Consider the following 21,516-nt stretch of genomic DNA (forward strand, 5'->3'; position numbering starts at 1 on the left):
ATTCTATACATTCAAACATGCTTTGTAACCCCTACACTACCTGAATAAATCAGTTACATTACTGGTTAACGTGAATACACACAGTGTAACACATACAAAAAATATTGTGTTGTGTTATGCATAAGTGCCGGAGAGTGTTATGGAAATTGTATCAATACTGTATTGCTATGGTATTCGGCTGGACATGTGAAAGCTTTCTTGTTTTAATTATGGGAGTTGAGCAGATGCGGGTGTTGTAAAATAAATGTTAGATAGGTGCACTTTGACTCACCACCCCACATACGGTAATGAGTACATTCAATTTCTCAGGATGTCTTAAATTTTCTCTCATAAAAGGTTTTGATATGTAAACTCCTTAAAGCGGAGTTTTGGCCAAAATATGACTTGTAAGATAAAAATACCCCTAGAATACTCATGCCTCATGCAATGTAACAAAGGTATGCTGTAAACTATGCCCAGTTTTCTATTTGTGCAGCATCGTTTTCTTACTTTGTGAAGTTCCTGCACAGCGCGGCCATCTTCAGTGTGGGCATCTGAAGTCACAGTTTCCTCCTTCCTGGATCCAGTGCATGCTGGCTACCCAACATGCACCTGCCGATTTCACCCATGTGTAGTGCGGTGCAATCTGCCATGCCAAGCTGACCAAGATTTTCCATAGACTCCAATGGTAAATATTACAGGAGCAGTGCCATGCCAAGCTGACTAAGATCTCCCAGGAGCCAATGCAAAACCATAAATGAAATGCACGACTGTTAAAGGAGGAAGTGAAATTAGATATAGGCTTAAATCAGGTAAGTGAACAGAAAAGAGTTAATAAATTGCCAATTCGTTTTAAGGATGCACATTGGTGCTGCATGGTGAGGAGTGAAAAATGTGGGTGGAACTCAGCTTTAAAGTGGTTGTAAAGGCACAAGGTTTTTTACCTTCATGTATTTTATGCACGAAGGTAAAAAACCTGTATGCAGCAGGCCACCCCCCCAATACTTCCCTGAGCCCCTTCTCGATCCAGCGATGTCCACTAGAGCCTTGCCACTCCGGGAACTTGCACTCCTGATTGGCTCCTACTGCTGTCATTTACAGCCAGTGAGCCAATCAGGAAACAGAAGGGGTGGGGCTGAGCCACGGCTCCATATGTGAATGGACGCACAGCCACAGGTTGGGAGCATGGCTGCTCGGGTGCCCCCAGAACAAGGTGCTTGCTGTGGGGGCACCCAGCAGGAGGGAGGAGCCAGGCATGGCACCCGAGAACAGGAGGATCGGGGCTGCACTTTGCAAAGCCACTGCACAGAACAGATAAGTATACCATGTTTGTTATTTAAAAAAAAAAGACTTTAACACAGCTTGACTGTTGCTGGTGTGTGGTCTGATATGTTTAGTGTAGCTATAGATGCATAGATGGGTATGTTGTAAGAAATCTGCATGTTCTTTCTCTAAATTATGCTGCATTCATAGCCAATCCAGTGTTCTCTCTAAACATTGGGTGTTGAAGGCACTGGTAGGGTCCACATATCCAGGCACTGATGCAGCAAAACAGGACTTTACAGTGGAGCACATAAATGTTTTGTTACTTGTAACAACTATTTGTTACAAATAACTAGATTGTGAGAAGCAAAATTTGGAGAATGTGTCTTTCATCAGCTCTAGCGGGTTTTGGTTTATGGAAAGACCAAACAAGGTATTCATTGTTATTCTTAAACTACTCTAAATGATTAACCATAGAATCTTACTGCCTTCAATGGACAACTAATCAACCTTCTCCAAAACTCCACTTTGGTGCAGTTGATATTGATACCATTGGAAATTTGCACCCTGTGCTTTTTATTGTTTAGCGTAGCGCTCATTCCATATTTATGATAGCGGTAATTTGTAAATTTGCAAACTCAGCAATCTCTAGTAACCTGGGAGAATACAAGGTTTAATTGGCTACATTGGCTGTGAATCACAAAACAGAATTGCCTTTTTGACCCTCAGAATCGTTTATAATGGAATGAATGAGTATTATCTATGCAGCATGAATTTTTAGCCAAAAACTACTTCATGTATTTCATTCTGAAAGCAGAAGCACTCATTTTCAATTATACAATCTTGTACGTTTATAGGAGGCTCTTAGAGGGATCTCAAAAGGTTGTACTGCACAATTCTAAATTACTTCTATAAAAATGACATATCTTTTGGGAGTAAGGGCTTGTTCACACTTGTGTGGAGAATGCTACGCTACACTAGGAAACTACAAAAAAAAAAATATATATATTATGTTTAGTTCAAGACTTTTCCTGAGTAGTTTTGAAGTACCCTTTAAGAACCAAAACAATCATGTCTTCCATAGTGTGGTCTGGTTGTGAAAAATAATATCCCACAGGTGTGCAGAAATCATCTTCACACAGCCGTAAAAACCACATATACAAGTTCTGTTCAGTTCTGTGTGTTTTTTTTTTCTGCACAAAATGCATGCACAGTGTTTTCAATGTATTTCAATGGCTCTAGTTCACACCATGCAGTCAGTTTCCGGTCAGTTTCTGCACCGGAAACTGAACGGAAACTTACTGCATGGTGTGAACTAGAGCCATTGGAATACATGGAAAACACTGTGCATGCATTTTTAGTCCAGAAAAAAAGCACACGGAACTGAACAGAACTGCGTCTGGTGTGAACTAGCACTAACCGTTGTGAACACAGCTGCAATGCTTTCAATTGAGCCATTCAAACAGGTGTATAAACATGCACTGCATTCAGATCCATAACACAGAATCCAAAAATCTCTGTCGCAGAACATGCACTTTACACGCTTCCGCATATAAATGCATACATGTGTGTTTGTAAGCGCTCAAATTATGCCTAAACAAAGGGGTAAATAAATTATGTATGCATATGTCTTTACGCATTTTAAACGTATCTATACACAAGTATTTTACTGATCATTATGGAGGAATTTTTCTCCTAGTAAACACAGGTGTAATAAATCAGTAAGAAAATTCCGACTGTGTGAATAAAGTCTTATGCTGTCTGTGTAAATTCATTCTTGCTTGTAACAAATGTCCTGTTTTGACAGTGTAACATCCGTGGCATTTTTTTGCATTGGATGAGGTACACCACATTACTGGAGGTACAGCAGTGTCATCCCTTGATATTGAAGATCCCTTTTGTGGGTGTGACTTTTTTAATAAATTGCTTTAAATGCACAGTTTTCAGTGTTTTTTGTTGAAGGGCATGTATCCTTTATTTGAGAGCCTGGTATACAGAACGAGAATATCAGACAAATGAAGGCTGTTTTCTTCACATGCTAGTCTCACATTGAAAATGAATGGGTTACTAGGTTAATGAGTACAAATATTCTCAGACAGAATACAACTTCCTGCAATAATGTAATGTATTGTAATATATTCTTACATTTCCGAACATGCGTGGCCTTGGTCACTACATTTTTTTTTTTTTTTTTAATGGACGAATAATGTACTGATTAAACAAAAATTGTTAGTTCTGTTATTGTACGAGAGAAATTTTCATGTTTTGTCCCTTTGGATAATTTTGCATCTAATCTCTCGAAAGCTGTGTACTAAAGATCAGATTATCGGACGATCAATGGGGTGTACAGGGCCTCATCTAGACTCCCCAATAGGCACGTCAGCGGGACTGCATCCAACTGCACCTGAAAAATGTTATTTATTTTGGCTACAATGGAACTCCAGTACCTCACCAATTTAAGACATCTCCAGAGCATATGAATAAGGTCACCAGGTTGGGCTTGACACTTCGGACATATAGGGGTGTCCCTTCTACTCCATTTGTGCAACTGCACCGGCGTGAGATATACACGATGCAATATGAACAGATGGGATAGCCTCTGTGCTGCAGATACGGACACCAGTGGACCCACCTCCAAAATCTGTGCCCATTGCTCTCCATCTATAGGGCCAATATCTCTTTCCCATTTCTCCCTGCATGGTAAAAGGTCAGGGGCCTGTATATGTGATAGTAGTTGGATATATATTCTTGAGATAGCCCCTTTCTATTCGGGTTCAACAAATATAGAATTCAAAAACTCTGAATCATCCAGGTGCAAATTAGAGTCTTTACTGGGATCTCATAGCATGCTGTAGTTGAAGATATTGAAAGTGATGGCCTTTAAGCTCAGGGAATTCTACTACTAATTGAGAGTATGGCTTCAATTTGGAGTCAGCTACAATCTGAGATATGAATCTAATCCTCGCTGTCTCCCAAATTGGATGTTTTGGAATCTTGGCAAGGTCTGAGTAGCTGTGATTGTGCCAGATGGGAGTCTGACGCATATATCCTGTGATTCCAAGTGTATTCCTGACTCCCTTCCATATTTTCATTAGTAGTTGGGTTGTGGGGCAACTAGAGGGTGTACTAGGGAATCCCATCTCCATATGGGAGAAGGCGGCATAAGCTACGTCTGGGCCAACAAGGAGCCTCCTGGAGGGGTCCTTGCTTGTCTCTAGGTCCCACCCCGTAAAGTGCTGTAACTGGGCCGCAAAATAGTACATTTGTGGATGCGGAACAGCCATTCCACCCTGATCCCTTGACAGCTGTAGAGTGGCCAGCTTAATACATGCCACTCCACCTCTCCATATAAGGGCCCTGAATTGTGAATCAATCCATCAGAACCAGCATTGTGGTATCCAGACTGGTGCATTATGTAGAATGTATAAAAGTTGTGGTGCCCATATCATCTTCATAAGATTTATACGGCCTGTTACTGATAATGGCAACCTACCCCAACTAGCTTGTTTTTGTTGAAATTTTTTCAATATCGGTTTTAAGTTCAGTTTGATGTAATCTCCCGGGTCCCTAGTCACCACCACACCCAGATATTTGAAGGAGGTAACCACCTGTATGTGTGAGAGATCTTCTGGTAAAGGGGTCAGCAAAGGGTCCAATGGTAAAAGAGCCGATTCATAGCAAAACCAGACAGTTGCCCAAAATGATCAATCAGTGCCATTACTGCCCTAGTCCCCAGTGTCTCCCAAGTACAGCAGCGTATCATCTGCGTACAGTGAGATTTTTTCCTCGAATTGTCCACGTCGAAAACCTACCATGTTAGGAGAGGCCCTCACCACAAGAGGCTCCAATGCAAGGGCGAACAGCAGGGGCAACAATGGACACCCTTGCCACGTGCCACGAAACAAAGGGAATGCCTCAGAGAGACATCTTTCTTTCGCTATGGGGGGCAGCGTACAGCAACTGCTCCCAGGAAATAAATTTGTCTCCCAATCCAAAATGACGCAACACCTCCCACAAGTAGTTCCACTCCATGCTGTCAAAAGCTTTGGCAGCGTCGAGGGAAAAGACAGCTCTAGTATTGGAATTGTCAACTGGAATTTGAATGTTAAGGAATAGTCTATGGATATTTAGTGCTGTAGATCGGGTGGGGATAAAGCCAGACTGGTCAACATGGACCAAGTCCGCCACTACTGCTGACAGTCTGGTGGCTAATACCCTGGCTAGCAACTTCACATCTGCATTCAGAAGTGAGATGGGTCTGTAGGAGTCAGGTTGTAACAAATCCTTACCAGGCTTCAGAATGACTACTATAATAGCCTCATTCATGGAGGCGGGAAGACTGCCTGCCTGAAGGGCATCATTCAGGGTTGTTAGTAGGGTGGGTAAAAGGATGTTGCCATATTTCCCGTATGTTTCTGTGGGCAGATCATCGGCTACCGGTGACTTGTTATTTGCCATTTGTGCTACCGCCAAAGTAAGTTCCTCCAGAGTTATTGGTTTATTAAGGGCAACCAGGCCCTGTTGTGACAGCGAAGGAAGAGAGCACTGGTCCAAAAATTGGTCCAGCTCCTCTTTCGTGGGGTGTACCTTAGATGTGTATAGATCTTTGAAAAAATCAGAGAATACTTCAGGGACATGATTCTGATCAGTAATCGTATCTCCTGCCGCGTTCTGGATAGAATCAATGTGTGTAGTGTCTTGTTGGGCCCTAGCTATTACAGCAAGTAAATGACCTGTGTTTTCCCCTTCATGAAAGTATTTTTGCTGCAGAAAAAAACGTTTATTCTCTGCAGCCGAGATGGAAACCTGTTGATACAGGACTTGTGCCTCCTGCCATTTACATTCCGAATCAGGACTAGGGTCAGAGATATACCTTTCCTCCGCCTTGGCAGCCTCATTCATCACAAAGTTCTCCCATGCTTGAGGCCCCATTCACACTAGCGCGTTTTTTGATGCATTTTGCATTTTGCAGAAATGCACGGGAATTTTTTAACATGGGTTCCTATGGAACATGTTCACATCAATGCTTTTTTGTATCTCCGCGTTTTTGGAAAGGGTCGGGGACTTTTTCTCATGCAAAATGCAGCGTTTTGCATGTAATGGTTTTCAATGGACAAGCATCCAAAACGCAAGTGCACCTTTTTTGCAGCGTTTTTGATGCGTTTTTGGTGCGTTTTTTCCGTTTTTTTTTTTTTTTTTTTATTTATTTTTTTTTTTTGTAATTTTTTTGTAAGACTGTAAAAAAAAATGAAAAAAAAAAAAAAAAAAACGCAAAACGCAAATCGCGGCAAAATCGCGGCAAAATCGCGGCAAAAACGCGGCAAGCATGAAAAAAAACCCTCCAAAAACGCTCAAAAGCAACATGCATAGGTGTGAATCGAGCCTTAGTGTTAGTTTTGATAGAGGTGATCTGTGTGATAATCAACCCCCGTAGGTGGGCCTTTAAAGCGTCCCATATCACTGCAGACCCTGCCAAACCTTGGTTAACCTCCCCAACGGTATTCCCGAGTGTGGCTCGGGGTTAAATTTCAGCACCATTATCGGTAACCCCGAGCCTACATTGCAGGATCCTGGTGCGGCTTTACTTACCTTGTCCCCAGGATCCTGCGATGTCTCCCCCGCTGTGTCTGCGGGCTCTGTCTCCTGAAGCCTCTCCGTGCCAGGCTCCGTTCCCTGCGAGCGTCGCGACGCAACGGGGGCGGAGCCTGGCGGCAAATTCAAAAAAATGTACAAACCATAACACATACAGTACTGTAATCTTACAGATTACAGTACTGTATGAAATTATTTCATATCCTTTTTGTCCCCAGTGCTTTGGCCCATGCCCTGCATGCAGTTTTATGTTATATATACTGTTCTTTCCGCCTGGAAACTTGAGATTGTCCATAGCAACCAAAAAGTGTCCCTTTACGTCAAAAGTGGCTTTAGACCAGCTAGAAAACAGCGATAGTAAAGTAGAACCTTTGCAGAATTGAGCGATAGTGAATCGTGGGGAAATGTATTTTATTATTATTATATATATATATATTTTTTTATTTATTATATTATAATTTATGTTTTTGTGTTTCAAATTTCATCATACCCGGGATATCTACTAGACTCTGGTTTGGACAGATTTAAGTGTGTTATTGTTAAGGATTACAGGCCTACAATATAAAACGCCAAATTTCCATGCAAAATAATTGTACCGCTTTCAGCACCTAAAATCCGAAATAATCATACCGACAGGGAGGTTAAAGTCTAAGAACTCCTTCAGAGCTTTGGGGGACGGGTCAGCCTTTCTTGAAGCTTTAATGAAGCTAGGCAGATGCCATGTGTGTGTGTTGATATCTATTACCTCCAAAACAAAGCGAAGCTAAAGCTGAATTAAAGCCTCTCTAACGCTGTAGGTGCTTCAAGCGAGCTTTGTCATAGACTTCTATGGAGGCTTTGAAGAATCACTAAAGCTACATGGGGTTATTTTTGAAGCGAACCTGAAGCAAAGCAAATGCAAGGTGTAGACTGGACTGTAAGCTAACCATTTTCTTTAGTAACAGGAGCTTTGACTGGCGTTCAAAGAGCTTTAAAAAAGCCTGTCCGAAGCCATGTTTTGAAGCAAGTGTAAACGAGCCCTTAATTTGATTGAAGGGTATAAGGTGTTGATAGAGTAACATTTTTGTAGGTTTTCTTCACCTTTTATCCATACAATGAAAATATAATCAATATGTCTTGTTGTTTGTTGTGGAATTTTTCCTCCAGGTCATAAATAAGTGAGCATATCGGGGTGCAATTTTACTACCCATACGCTTAAGATAGATTTCATTATTAAAAGTGAAGTAGTTGTGTGTAAAAATGAATTCCATGAGCTGCGTAACATCCTCAGCGCTATATTACGGTTTGAAGTGGAAACCTGGAGTTCTCCTTTAAATTTCCCATTGACGGAATGCTGTGGGTGGTCCTGCAAGCAGCACCTGGCTTGGCTAAAATCTATTTAAAAAAGTCTATTTAAAAACTGACAGGGCCAAGTGAGAACATGTCATGTGAAGGATGTCCTATCAGAGGTTTCCTCCTGCCTGACTGGCTGAATACAATGGAGCGTCATCCATCTAGGCTGTACACACAATGAGATTATCGTACAAATGATTGTCTAGTCTCATATCAAAAATGAAGAGGTTACTAAAGTATGAAAATTCTGGTATGACAGAAAAAAAATGTGGAAATGATGTAATGTATTGTATTTTCGGACAAAAGCTGTACTGATTAGACGAAAATTATATGAGAAATTTGTTTGAAAAATTTCAAGCGAAAGCTGTGTACTAATGATCAGATTATGGTACGATCGCTTCCAAAGTGGTATTTTTTGTACAATATTCTGATCGTGTGTACAGGATGAGATTATCAGACAATAATTGTCCTTTTTGGGTTTTTTTGCATATTAATCTCATATTGTAAATAAAGAGGTTACTTAATTTATGACAGAGAAAATTGAGTACTGTCCATGATACTTTTTTTAATTTATGAAAATTCTCCTACGACAGAATACAACTTCAGAAGTGATGTATTGTAATGTATTCTTTTGTTTCCAAGCATGCGTAGTCTTGCTCTTCCCATTTTTTTTTTTTTCGGACTTATGGCCCGTACACACCTAACCCCAAAATCAGAGGAAAAATACCGCTTTCGAAGTGATTGTACGATAATCTCATCATTAGTACATAGCTTTCAAGAGCCAATCACGACAGTTCATCCGAAGGGACAAGCATGATCATTTTCCTCGTATGATACCAGATTGTACGATTTTTGTTTAATTAGTACAGTTGTTGTTTGAAAATACAATACAACACATAACATCACTTCCGATTTTTGATCCTGTCGCACCAGAATTTGTCACTTTAGTAAACTCTTCATTTTCGATATGAGACTAGCATCCAACAAAAAAAAGGACGATCTGTCATACAATTTTTGGATCGTGTGTATGGGCCATAATACTGTACTGATTAAATGAAAATCGTACGTTTTGGTATTGTTTGAGAAAGATTTTCGTGCTTATGATTGGCTCTCGAAAGCTGTGTACTAACGATCAGATTATTGGACAATCGCTTCAAAATCTGTATTTTTTTTGGTCAGATTTTCTGATTGGGGGGGTTTAGTCTGTGAAATTGGGGCCCACTTTTGGCCAGTCCTCCTCACACCTGTTGTGGGCATTGCTGAGAAGACATGCCCAGCCCTGCACTGATGGACAGGAGATGAGATCCATTGTGTGAAGAGTCGTGTGCCTGGCTGCCGTGTACTCAGGTGTTACCTGTCAACAGGATTATTGCGGTGTAGTGGTACTATTGTCCTGTGTGGGATGCACCATGGCCAGCTTCTTGTGTAGTCAGGAAGGGGGGATCTCGCCGTGACTTCTTCTCCTCGGTCCCCCCTACAAAAGACTGCCTGACCTGACTCTGCAGCGCAATGGTTCAGCCCTGGCAGTAAGGCGTGTCCCTCCAATGATGGAGAGGTAGGAAGGAGGAGATGTCAATGCAGGGATCCCTCTCACTCCATACACATACACAGCCTGAGACACACAACTTTCCTACACTCCGCTCCTCTAGGGATCAGCGCTAAGGAAACCATGAGCCTGGTGTCCCCGGGGAGGTGAGTGCCATGTGTATGGGGACATAGAGGTGGATGATCACACACCGCGCCTCATCACACGGGCATCATGGAAAGGTTCCTGGGCTTTGTACGGCAGATCCGGAGATCCAGGAGGAGGAAAGGCAAAAAGTACCGACCGGAGGAGGATTACCATGAGGGCTACGAGGACGTCTATTACTATGCATCCGAGCATTTCAGGAGTAAGTCATCACCTGCATGAGCGCCACACATGTCACTCATTGTCTGCAACCATCATCATCATCATCATCATCACACCTGGATCACAACTTACCTCCTCTGTCATATGAGATCCACCCCCCTGGAGATCATACTGGGGGGGGACATTACTAGGAGCTCGTCCCTTGTCATCCTCTACAAGAGTAATGCTGCAGTAACCCATAGCAACCTATCACAATTTATGGTCTTGCCATCACATCAGTTCAACATGGATACTGATTGGTTGCTATGTGTCCTGCACTCTGCTTCCTCAACATAAACCCAAGTATCCAAAATTCCAGTAAGATATGGATCTATTGATTTTAACATATATAAAAAAAAAGCGGCAAAGACCATAAATGTGTAGTAACGCGTGGTAACAGATATAAGCCTTGATTAGTCTTCCATCTATGTGCTGTAAACAAAGTTTTATTATTATTATTACTATTATTATTATTTTTTTTTTTTTTTATTGGTTGATGCTAGTTGCAGTTCTTCTGTTGCGTTGTATAAAATTCCATATGCAATTGAGTTGCCTTACACTATGTTCTGGTGTAAACAGACATTATACTTGCTCTGTATTATGGCTGGGGCTCCAGCCTGTGCAACCCTTTATGTACAATGACATTTTTTATATATATATATTTTGACTTTTTTCTTATAATAAAACAGATTTAAATTAAAAATACCATATGAAATTCTAGAACCGTCAAATAAATATAAATATATAAAATTTATTTCTCCATCATTCAATATAAACAGTCCACAGACACACTGACGGGTTCATTGGCTCCTGTCTAAATTGGCTGTACTGTGTGTATGTGAGTTATGGACTGTGCACTCCTTGAGGACAGGGACAATATATGTAAAGCTCTGCGTACACTGTCAGTTCTGTATAAAAACCCATATTATATAGATAAAATAGATTTTTGTATTGGTATCCCCTTGGACATGTCAGTTTTGTTATAACCTTCTGAAGCATTTGGATTTGTTGTGCTAGAGTATTAAGGAGACTCATCTTGGTGCTGTGGTTGTTTTGTGTGACTGTCACTCTTATGTTCTTTCAGCCAGTCTCATGCTTGTCCCTTTAGTTTACAAATAGCCAGATCTGCCTGAGGAGTCGATGACAAGAAAACTACAGGCCATGCAGTATTCACAGAAACTTGGTGTGTCACATAATATTATGTACAGAGCCATGACCGGAATCTTTGCTGTACACTGTTAGCAATCAACCACTGCGATTCTTTAAAAAAAAAAAAAAAAAAAAAAATTTAATCTATCGCCTATGAAATGTGCTTTATGAGCAAAGAAAAAGAAATGTAAGTTTTACAGTAGCAGTTAACAGTTGTTAATACTCAATCACAAGCATTGACGGTGTGCTTGGGATGTTCTTGCAGGCTGCAGTGTTTTTATGATGATGGTCTGGACATAGTTTGTTCCCACAGCTTCCATAGTAATCTGCAAGTGATTGTGGCTGTTACCTTTTACAGCATGTTTACCTATGGGAGGAAGGTCCATTGGATGCCGGTGGTGGGCAGTATTCCTTGCTATTAAAGGAGTCTGGGGGCTTGATTGCTCTTTGGAAATATATTTTATTATGTTTATCATAATGATGGCATCATACTACTATACATAGTAGAAAACTTTGTGCTAGTTGCGCCCTTCCTTAAACTAAACCCCTCTCCATATTTTATCCCTTGTCTTCCATTGGGTAAAATAAAGGACTTTTTTTGAGGTGGGAGGAGATTTATTTTCTTTTGATCCAGCACCCCCCCCCCCCCCCGCCCCCCCAGCTCTCATTCTCACCCTAGGCGATAATTGTGTGTCCCCTGCAGCCTCCTTGGACATCTACAATTTTATATATTCTAGGAAGCATTGGCTTTCACACACTGCAGCTAGAGAAAGGCAGGCTGGGCACACATCAGCAGGGGACTGGTGCCATAAGTCAGGGAGAGACAGCTGGAACCAGTGTCAGGCAGATGATTGGCTAATCACAGCAGGACAGGCTGCATTCCTTAAAGTGGATGTAAACCCTCACATATACCCAGTGAAGTGAACAGCCTCAGATGATACACAGAGATGAAACCAATCTCCCTACATAAGTTTTACATGTATATCTGCTGTCTTCAGCTTGCTATATTCTTTAGAATGTGCACATTGGGTTATAGAAATTTTTTCTCTTCCTCTTCCAGCACTGGGTGTGGATTCATGGCATTCAGCCAAGACAGCTGATTGGAGGAAAGCCACACACCCCCTCTCCACATAGGCAAAGGAAGGAAGAGCTGTGCAGAGCTGTGAATAGACCAGCTCTCTGCTAATCTATTTATAGCACCCTCCCCGACACAAATTTCAGCCTGGTTTTATCTTGGTTGTTGGAGAACTTGTCAGAAGTTATCATGCTGATAACAGAAGAACAGAGCAGCAGAAAGACACGGGACTTAGGGCTTTGGAAAGAGATAAGAAAACACTGCAGATATGTGCTTAGGTCACATTTCATGAATCTTGTTTACATACATCCACTTGTGAATTCAGGGTAAAAGATGAGATTAAACTTCATGCAGTTTTAAGCCAAAAACCAAAAGTATAAGGCCCCTTTCACACAGGAGCCTCTGCCTAATGGAATCGGCTTGCTCAGTGGGGAATCGCTCCACTGATCACCGCTGAGCAGGCGGGTGACAACTCCTTGTGCAGAGCGGACACTGATACAGTCCCGCTCCCATTTATGGGGAAATCGGATGGAAACAGACCACCTGCCCATTTTCATTTGATCCACTGGACAGCTGGAAAATAGGGCCACCATCCAACTCTCTTTTTTTGGTGGACAGGATCGATTCGAATGGCAGCAGGTGACATCCGCTGCTCTATAGAAGAGACTGAAGGGTCCGATCCGGTCTGCCTGAAAAGCTGACAGGCGAACCTGATCATACAGCCCATGTGAAGGGGCCCTAATATTTGACAGCTTATTAGTCCTTGGGTGTGGTGGCTGCATTAGTTTTCTTTTTTTCTGCTCAGTTTTTTACCTGGTGATCTGGCATTTAACAAAACTCCTGTGTTATGGTGCCTACAGTCTGGATGAGCTACCAGATGCACATTTTCATTTGTGGTAGAAAAACATGCAAAGCACAATGCTCAAAAAGGTGTAAAAGCTTCTTTGGCACGTTTGTCCATGCATACAACGCACAAATGTGAATGGATCCTTTCTCCTTTTGGACAACATTTTCAGTCTGGAGGGAGGGAAGTGTTAAATATATTAGCAGATTTAGATACACTAACAAACATAAGCCAAACTTCAGCTAACCCTTTTTAAGCAATTAAAGCAAACCGTTTTTTTGTTTTTGTGAGAAAAATGTGTTGGCTGCCATAGATGACCACCTATTCAGAAAATGCTAGTGCCTTAGTTTTCATGATGATCCAATAGCTTCAGAGCTTTGTCACTGAGCCCACAACAAACATGCAGGTCACTTACTGCTGGCTTGTTCCTAGTCTGTTACTTAAAGTACCACAATCCAACAGGACAGACTTCTAAGTTTAGAATGAGAAGGCAGCCTACATATTCTCACGGCATAGATTAAAGATTAGCTATACTTTTATACTAGCAGCCACCCTCGGCTATACCATGCTACCCCTTCGCACATCAGATGAGTGGGTGGGGTGATAAAGTGCAGGAACTGCGACCTGTGCTGGGTATGGCAGCATTCCTGTCCACTTCTAGACCAATGGAGTTACAGGGTACTGCACACGCACAACCTATTCTCTTTGGCATAATAGAATGGCTATCTTCCTCTAGGTTTGAAGTAAAACACGTTTTCCATCCGGGTCTGTGAAGAAGCCACACATTAGCAATATAGTGCAAGTAGTATGGGAAAGGGGATGAAGCTGTTATGCTTTTGTTAAATAAAGGTGTAGCTATTCTTTAATTTCAGAACAAAGTGATTGATGGGCCCTGCTATGCCTGGAGAATCCCCTATGTTAAAGTATGTCTGAAACCATCTGTGGCAAGATTACCATTTCACCTAACGGGGGGTTCCCAATTCAGCCATTTTCTAGGTAGGTGCAACGCTTCTGACTTTTGTGCCACGTACACACGAGCGGATTTCTCATTGGAAAAAGATATGACAGCTTTTTCCGACGGGATTCCACTCAAGTTTGCCTTGCATACACACAGTCACGCAAAAGTTCGCTGAACTTGCGACCGCCAAGAACGCGGTGATGTACAACACTACGACGAGGCGAGAAAATGAAGTTCAATGCTTCTGCACATGTATCGAATTGTTTCTGAGCATGCGTAGGAATTTTGCGTGTCGGAATTGCCACAGACAATCGCATTTTCGGATAGGAACTTTTTCCGACCGAAAAATTGAGAGCATGCTCTCAATCTTTTGCTGGCTGGAATTCGGCCAGCAAAAGTCCGATGGAGCATACACACGGTCGCAAAACTCGGTCATTTGCGGGCCGAAATTCCGATCATGTGTACGCGGCATGAGTCTCTCAGTAGTGCAAAAAAAAAAAATCCAACAGGGCCAGTGAGACATCCTAATAAGAGCTTATTTATGTGCACAAACCTGGGAAGTGAAGCTTTGGATATCTTGCCTCCTGAAGTTCATAAGAAATGTGAGAAGTGAACGAGTGTTTCAAGTTGTGAGATTTCCCCCTAAATGTAAAAATTTGGGTGAAATAATCCTTTTAAGTCAGCTTTTCTGAAACTGAGAGAAGCGTGGTGTGGTTTTTTTTTTTTTTTTTTTTTTTTTTTTTTTTCATATAAGTGAAGCGTGATCACCCTGTGCTGTAGTGTTTGAAGTTGAGCGCAAGCTAAGGAATCTTTCTCCCTGTTCCTGGCCTTAGTCATGACTGCTGTGTAGCTGAGCAAACATGAGGCTCGGCTGGCAGTCAGAAAAGGTAGCCATAGACCAGTCAGCTGAAAATGGAGGTCTATAAAAGATCTGAGGGCTACACCGGCAAGGAAAATTCACAAACGCCAAGTCCGAATCGGTGTACTCTCCTCATTTCCCTGCCTTTTCTGTGTTGATGAAATGATTGCCGGGGTGGGGGGCTTAGAGGGGAAAGTTCTGTTTGATATGGGGCCCCTGGAGACTCAACAGGTAGGCTGGTCATTAACTTGAGCCAGCATCAGAGGGCTTGTGTTGCCATTTCCCCTGTCTGCAGCAGTTTTATGGCTAGTACAAAGGGCAGGTCAGTAGATTAATATTGACTGAGAAGGAGCACTTCACTAATTAAAGTGGCAGTATAGTGTTTTAAAAAAAGAAAAACTTCCCCCTGTAAGTTGATATCATGTGTTAGTATGCATCGCCACTTGACCTTCAGAAGGTGTCCCCTCCATGTTCAGCCCATTTTATTACGATACGGCACTGCGTTACTTTGACAATTGCGTGGTCATGCAATGCTGTACCCAAATAAAATGTATGTCATTTTTTTTCCACAAATAGAGCTTTCTTTGGTGGTAATTGATCACCATTGTTTTTTTTTTTTTTTTTTTGCGCTATAAAAAAAAAAGACAAGTTTGGTTAAAAAACTTTTTTACTTTTTGCTATAAAACATATCCAATAAAATTAACCACTTAAGGACCGAGCCTCTTTCTGAAATTTGGTGTTTACAAGTTAAAAACAGGTTTTTTTTTTTTTTTTTTGTTTTTTTTTGCTATAAGATTACTTAGAATATTTTTTTCTAACACCCTAGAGAATAAAATGGCAGCCATTGCAATACTTTCTGTCACACCATATTTGCGCACCAGTCTTCCAAGCACACTTTTTTTTGGAAAAAAATACACTATTTTTAATTAAAAAATAAAACCATAGTAAAGTTAGGCCCTTTTTTTTTTTTTTTTTTTTTTTTTTATATTGTGAAAGATAATGTTATGCTGAGTAAATTGATACCCAACATGTTATGCTTCAAAATTGCACCCGCTCGTGGAATGGTGACAAACTTTTACCCTTAAAAACCTCCATAGGCGACGTTTAAAAAATTCTACAGGTTGCATGTTTTGAGTTAGAGGAGGTCTAGGGCTAGAATTATTGCTCTCACTCTACTGATCGCGGCGATACCTCACGTGTGTTTTGAACACCGTTTTCATATGCGGGTGCTACTCATGTATGCATTTGCTTCTGCACGCGAGCTCGGCAGGATGAGGCGCGTTTAAAAAAAATTTTTTTTCTTCTTATTTTACCTTTTTTATTTTTACACTATTCTTAAAAAAAAAAATAAAAAAAAATTGTGTCACTTTTATTTCTATTGCAAGGAATGTAAACATCCATTGTAATAGAAAAAAAAAAGCATGACAGGACCTCTTAAATATGAGCTCTGGGGTCAAAAAGACCTCAGGTCTCATATTTACACTAAAATTCAATAAAAAAAAAAAAGTCCCTTTTTTAAGAGCTATGTCAAGACGTCACTTCTGCCCTGCAGTGCTATGGAGACGGGTGGGGGCCATCTCCCCCCTCACTCATCTTCATACCCAGAAAGGAAGAGGATCCGATCACCTCTGCCACTACTGACGGCTCCGGTAATCGGCGGAGGGCATCGCAGCGGGGCGGGAGGGGGGCCCCTCTCCCGCCGCTGATAAAAGTTATCTCACGGCGAATTAGCCGCAGAGACCACTTTTTTCTGAAAGCGGAATGCCCGCTGAAGAAGGGGATACCGGGGTTATGGTAGCTAGATAACGATATCCCTCTATAAAGTACTGCCATATAACAGTGGCGGGCGGTCCATAAGTGGTTAAAAAAAAAAAAAAAAAAAAAAAAATTTCTTCATAAATTTAGGCCAATATGTATTCTGCTACATGTTTTTTGGTAAAAAAAAATCCTAATAAGCGTAAATATTGATTGGTTTATACGAACATTATAGCATCTGCAAACAATGGTATATACCGGCATACCCCGCTTTAAGTAAACGCGTGAGAACGGATATACCGACGAGTGTACGTAAAGTACCTCACAAGTACACACATCCCGCGCAGACGCAGTATGGCCTGGAAGAGGCGGAGCTGCCACCTGAAGTTGTCGCCAGTGAAGAGGCAAAGTTCCTGCCAGCCATGCCGCCAGCCAGCCCAGCGTTGCCAGCCAGTTAGCCCAGTGTTGCTGCCTAAACGTTAGTGGATTACTGTACAGTACTATAAACTTCACTTCCGCGCCCCCCCCCCCCCACTACAGCCCATGGCCTTTCACTATAGGCCTTGATCTACAGCCTCTGACCCCCCCCCGAAGTGGATAAAGGAATTGCTTCACCTTTTAGTACATTTGTTGTTTTACATACATGCTCTGGTCCCATTGTGTACTTAAAAGTAGGGTATGGCTGTATTTATTTATATATAGTAATGGCGGCGGTCAGCGACCTAGCGGGACTGCGATATTGTGGTGGACAATTGGGCACTGACACTTTGTGGGAACCAGTGACACTAATACATCGGTGCTAAAAAAAAATATGCACTTTCACTGTACTAATAACACTGACTGGGAAGGGGTTAAACATTTAGGGTTATCAAAGAGTTAACTGTGTTCCTAGCCAGTGTTTTTGTGTACTGTATGTGCTGCTTTTACTAGCAGTCAGATCCCTGTCAGAATGGAGATCTGCCTTGTTTACATAGGCAGATCTCTGTTCTGTGTTTTACCGACGATCGGCGCGCGTCGGCCGACATCCAATGCCTGGCATCCGCAGAACGAATTCTGCTGTCATTAATCACAGCAGTAGCGGCCCGCTGGTGCCCCCTGTAGGCAGAAGTGCAGAATTGTGTGTGTATATATACGTGATCCTGCACAGGATGGCCACCCTGTAGCAGTAAATTTGCTATAGAGCGGTCTTAAAGTGGTTAAAACAAAGCCAGTGACGCACCGTTTCAATAGTTGAGCCACAGTGACATCACTCCCGTGCATGCACGTGGGAGCCTCCATCACGGCACTGTGCTCTGCAGGGGCGGAATGCCAACCCTGCAGTGCAAATGAGCTGGTGACATCACGGGCTGCAGAAGAAGTGAATTTATCCTATATGGTGGACGTTTCTAAGTCTGTAAAAAAGGAAAAAACAAATGTAAGTATTTCAGATGTCAAAATATTTGGGGTCCTTCTGGAGCATTTTAGCTGTTTTAGTCTATATAATCGGTCTATAATTTTTCTCGTGCTCCTTTTTGTCAGTATTTCTTTAATACTTTGTGTAACTATCCTATTTTGGAATTATAGCTCAAGTTGTTAAAGCACCCAAAGAGGTTGAGACCTTACCGCAAGCACTTATCTTTATAATGGAAGTCAGTAGGATGGAGTCACTAATCGTAGACAACTACAGTTTTTCTGGGTCAGTTTTTGCATTTCAAGGGACTGAGGCCATTACAATTAGCCATTGTAGTTTGGGCTTCAAAGCGGAACTACAGTGCATCTGAGCATCACAAACCAAAAACGCTATTTCATTTATTTTTAATTTTCAAAGCAATCTCCCCTATTCACCCATGTCTCCATGCTTTATTTTGGTGAGAAATCACTTTAAAAAACACCCCTATTATTTCTGGTCGTGGCCATCTTGAGTAAGGACAGATAATTTATGTAGCATTTACTTTCTGGAATCTATCTGCCCTTAGCTTACACATGCTGGTAGGAGGGTGTACTTGGCTGAGAAAACCCCTCCTGATGACTCTTGGGCTGTATTACATAATTTGCCTAGGCCTGGAAATCGGGAAGAAACTGAAGAAATGAAAAGAAAAAAATGTAACCACTTCAGCCCCGGCAGAATTTACCCCCTTCTTGACCAGAGCACTTTTTGCGGTTCGGCACTGCGTCGCTTCAACTGACAATTGCATGATGTGGCACCCAAACAAAATTGACGTCCCTTTTTTTCCCACAAATCGAGCTTTATTTTGGTGGTATTTGATCGCCTCTGCGTTTATTTTTTGTACTATAAACAAAAAAAAGACAATTTTGAAAAAACACATTATTTTTTAAATTTTGCTATAATAAATATCCCCCAAAAATATGTAAAAAAAACTATTTTTTTTTTCCTCAGTTTAGGCCGATATGTATTCTTCTACATATGTTTGGTAAAAAAAATCGCAATAAGCGTATATTGATTGGTTTGCGCAAGTAACGTTATAGCGTCTACAAAATAGAGGATAGATTTATAGCATTTTTATTATTTTTTATTTTATTTTTTTTTTTTAATCATGACTGCAATATTATGGTGGAAACATTGGACAATTATGACACATTTTTGGGACCATTGGCATTAATAAAGCGATCAATGCTATAAAATGGCATTGATTACTGTAAAAATGTCACTGGCAGTGAAGGGGTTAACACTGGGGGGCGCTTGAGGGGTTAACTTTGTTCCCTGGAAGGTGATTCTAACTGAAGGAGGAGGGGACTGACTGGAGGAAGTGACGGATCGCGGTTCCTAGCCAATAGGAACACACGATTACACACACTCGTCTCTGTTCTGTCTCTCCTGCACACGATCGCTCGTGGCCAGCGGTCATCGCAACTCTATGCCACGAGCAGAGCACTGCCACCCCTGCTGTGCAGCAGGCGCAGCTGCTAGCCCGACCCCACTAGCTGACGTATAGCTACGGCAGCTCGCACAGGGGAGCCAACCTGCCGCAGTAGAACTGCGGCGGATGGTCGGGAAGCGGTTAAACAAGTAAATAAGATCTCTTTTGTATCTGTTTACTAATGCTAGCAGCATAAAGATTAAAACTAGTCAATGTTGATTGAAAGAGTGAAGTTCCGCTTTGAACTCCACCTGATTTTGTGATTGGAAAATTGTTGCTACTATAATATGAAATTATTTTTGTTTATATTTATTAACCTAATTATAAAGGGCCAGAAAAGACTAATACATTTGTGGATTGTTCGAGGAGAAAAGCGCTTCCAGAAATATATTCACACACAGGGAACTTGAAGATATGCAAACAGGATACCTGGTGGGAATTGAACTCGGGGCTCAAGCAATTGAGGCTGGCATGCTAACCAATGTTTTGTGCATTGATATTAGGAGCAGTATTCTAACCATCCTTACATTTCACATTTTAGCAGTGAGCTGTGGGTGTCTTGATTGAATTTATCATATCTACATGTAATAAATTGACGGAGGTAACATGAAACTTAATCTCAACCCTGCAACTCTTGCAGATCTCTTGCTTCACCAGGCTACTGTGATTAATCCCAGGTAAAATCTCTTGAGGAATTATTTAAAGCATTCAGACTAAAGTGACTAACTTGATTGCATCATCTGTGAAAAATGAAAATATGATACCTTAAAATAGCTTTTGGCCTGATTGTAGATGGCGACGGGTGAATTAAAATCGTTCCAGTACAAGGGCCCACGCATGCAGCCATGTGAAAATACACCAACTAAATGCAGGATCTTGCTGGCAGAAGCTTGTAGAATGATCTGGAGTAAAAAGTGCTTTGTTTTGTACACATGTAGCATTTGAGCAACATTTTACATGCATACAAAGTTACAATGTAAATGGCCTATGTTGGCCACCACTATGGCTCAGTGAGTTGCTACGATCAAGGTGACCTCTGCATAAGGATTGCCAATCCACAATATTGACGCCACATACATGAAGCATGCATGTGTAATGATTACACACTATTGATATTTACATGTTGGACCTGAGTTGGTCACAGAGTCTGGTCTTGTGTAGGTGGGGCTTGTTCCTTATATACCTGTGTGTGTGTGTGTGTGTGTGTGTGTGTATAGCTTTGGTACGAGCTCTTTTTGTGGCAATATGTTTCCCATCAGGTGTGCATTCAGGATGAGTATTGTGGAGTCTCCTGTACGTTATATCATGGCACTGATATTTGCACAGTACATTAATGGACAGTGGTAGCTGGTGCTCCATTTATTTGGGGTGGCGGCAAACAACCTCTAACCCCCCCCCGGTCGCTCGTGGTGGGGAATGATCCCAACCCCAGTCTCCAGCTCAATCCGGTTGCTGGGGAATGCAGACGTTGCTGGGCTTGGTTCCCCAGAGGAAGGGACGGGTAGGAAGTGCCCAGATAGAAGAAGCCGGCTCGGGCCAGGTGATGGGGAGGACATTGACCCCGAACATTCACCAGTGTATATATAATAAAACAAAATTTCACCCGTGGGACTTTATTTGAGGTGATCATAATGGTCAAAATCAGTAATTGGAGTAAGTTAAGTAAGTCAAATCTCAGAATTTATTTGCATGGGAAATAAAACGGACATGAATAGTAGACCCATTGAAACAGCATAGCGCAAATTGTAAACAGCCATACACGTGGTAATATGCAATGGTAGTAATACAAAGAATGCATGTACATCTGTATACGTGATGTGTTTCGTGAGCTCAGCTTGCTTCTTCAGGAGTTTGTCTGCTTGTGCAAAATGCCTGTAAAGTAAATATCAGACACTTGTGTGAATCAGACACTTATACTCCCTGCATCACTCAACCATGTATCTTTTCCTTCATGATGACCC

At 41.7% G+C, this 21,516-nt stretch overlaps 1 protein-coding gene across 8 annotated transcripts in view; it reads left to right on the forward strand.

The window, feature by feature from the left end:
- The window catches only part of GRIP1 (glutamate receptor interacting protein 1), a 900,266-nt gene that overhangs the window by 302,193 nt on the left and 576,557 nt on the right, over positions 1-21,516 (forward strand). For 3 of the 8 annotated variants that reach the window (XM_073620098.1, XM_073620102.1, XM_073620103.1), the window contains exon 1: positions 9,686-10,058. The exons of 1 other annotated variant lie outside the window; for it this stretch is intronic. In XM_073620098.1, the coding sequence (XP_073476199.1) occupies positions 9,926-10,058 (133 nt within the window). In that variant the 5' untranslated portion in view covers positions 9,686-9,925. Of the gene's footprint in view, positions 1-9,684; positions 10,059-21,516 lie in introns of those variants that run through there. 4 more of the 8 variants (XM_073620096.1, XM_073620097.1, XM_073620105.1 and 1 more) reach the window with 2 other exon arrangements.

The sequence above is a fragment of the Aquarana catesbeiana genome, linkage group LG03 (genome assembly GCF_042186555.1).
Source record: "Aquarana catesbeiana isolate 2022-GZ linkage group LG03, ASM4218655v1, whole genome shotgun sequence".
Classification (NCBI taxonomy): Eukaryota; Metazoa; Chordata; class Amphibia; order Anura; family Ranidae; genus Aquarana; species Aquarana catesbeiana.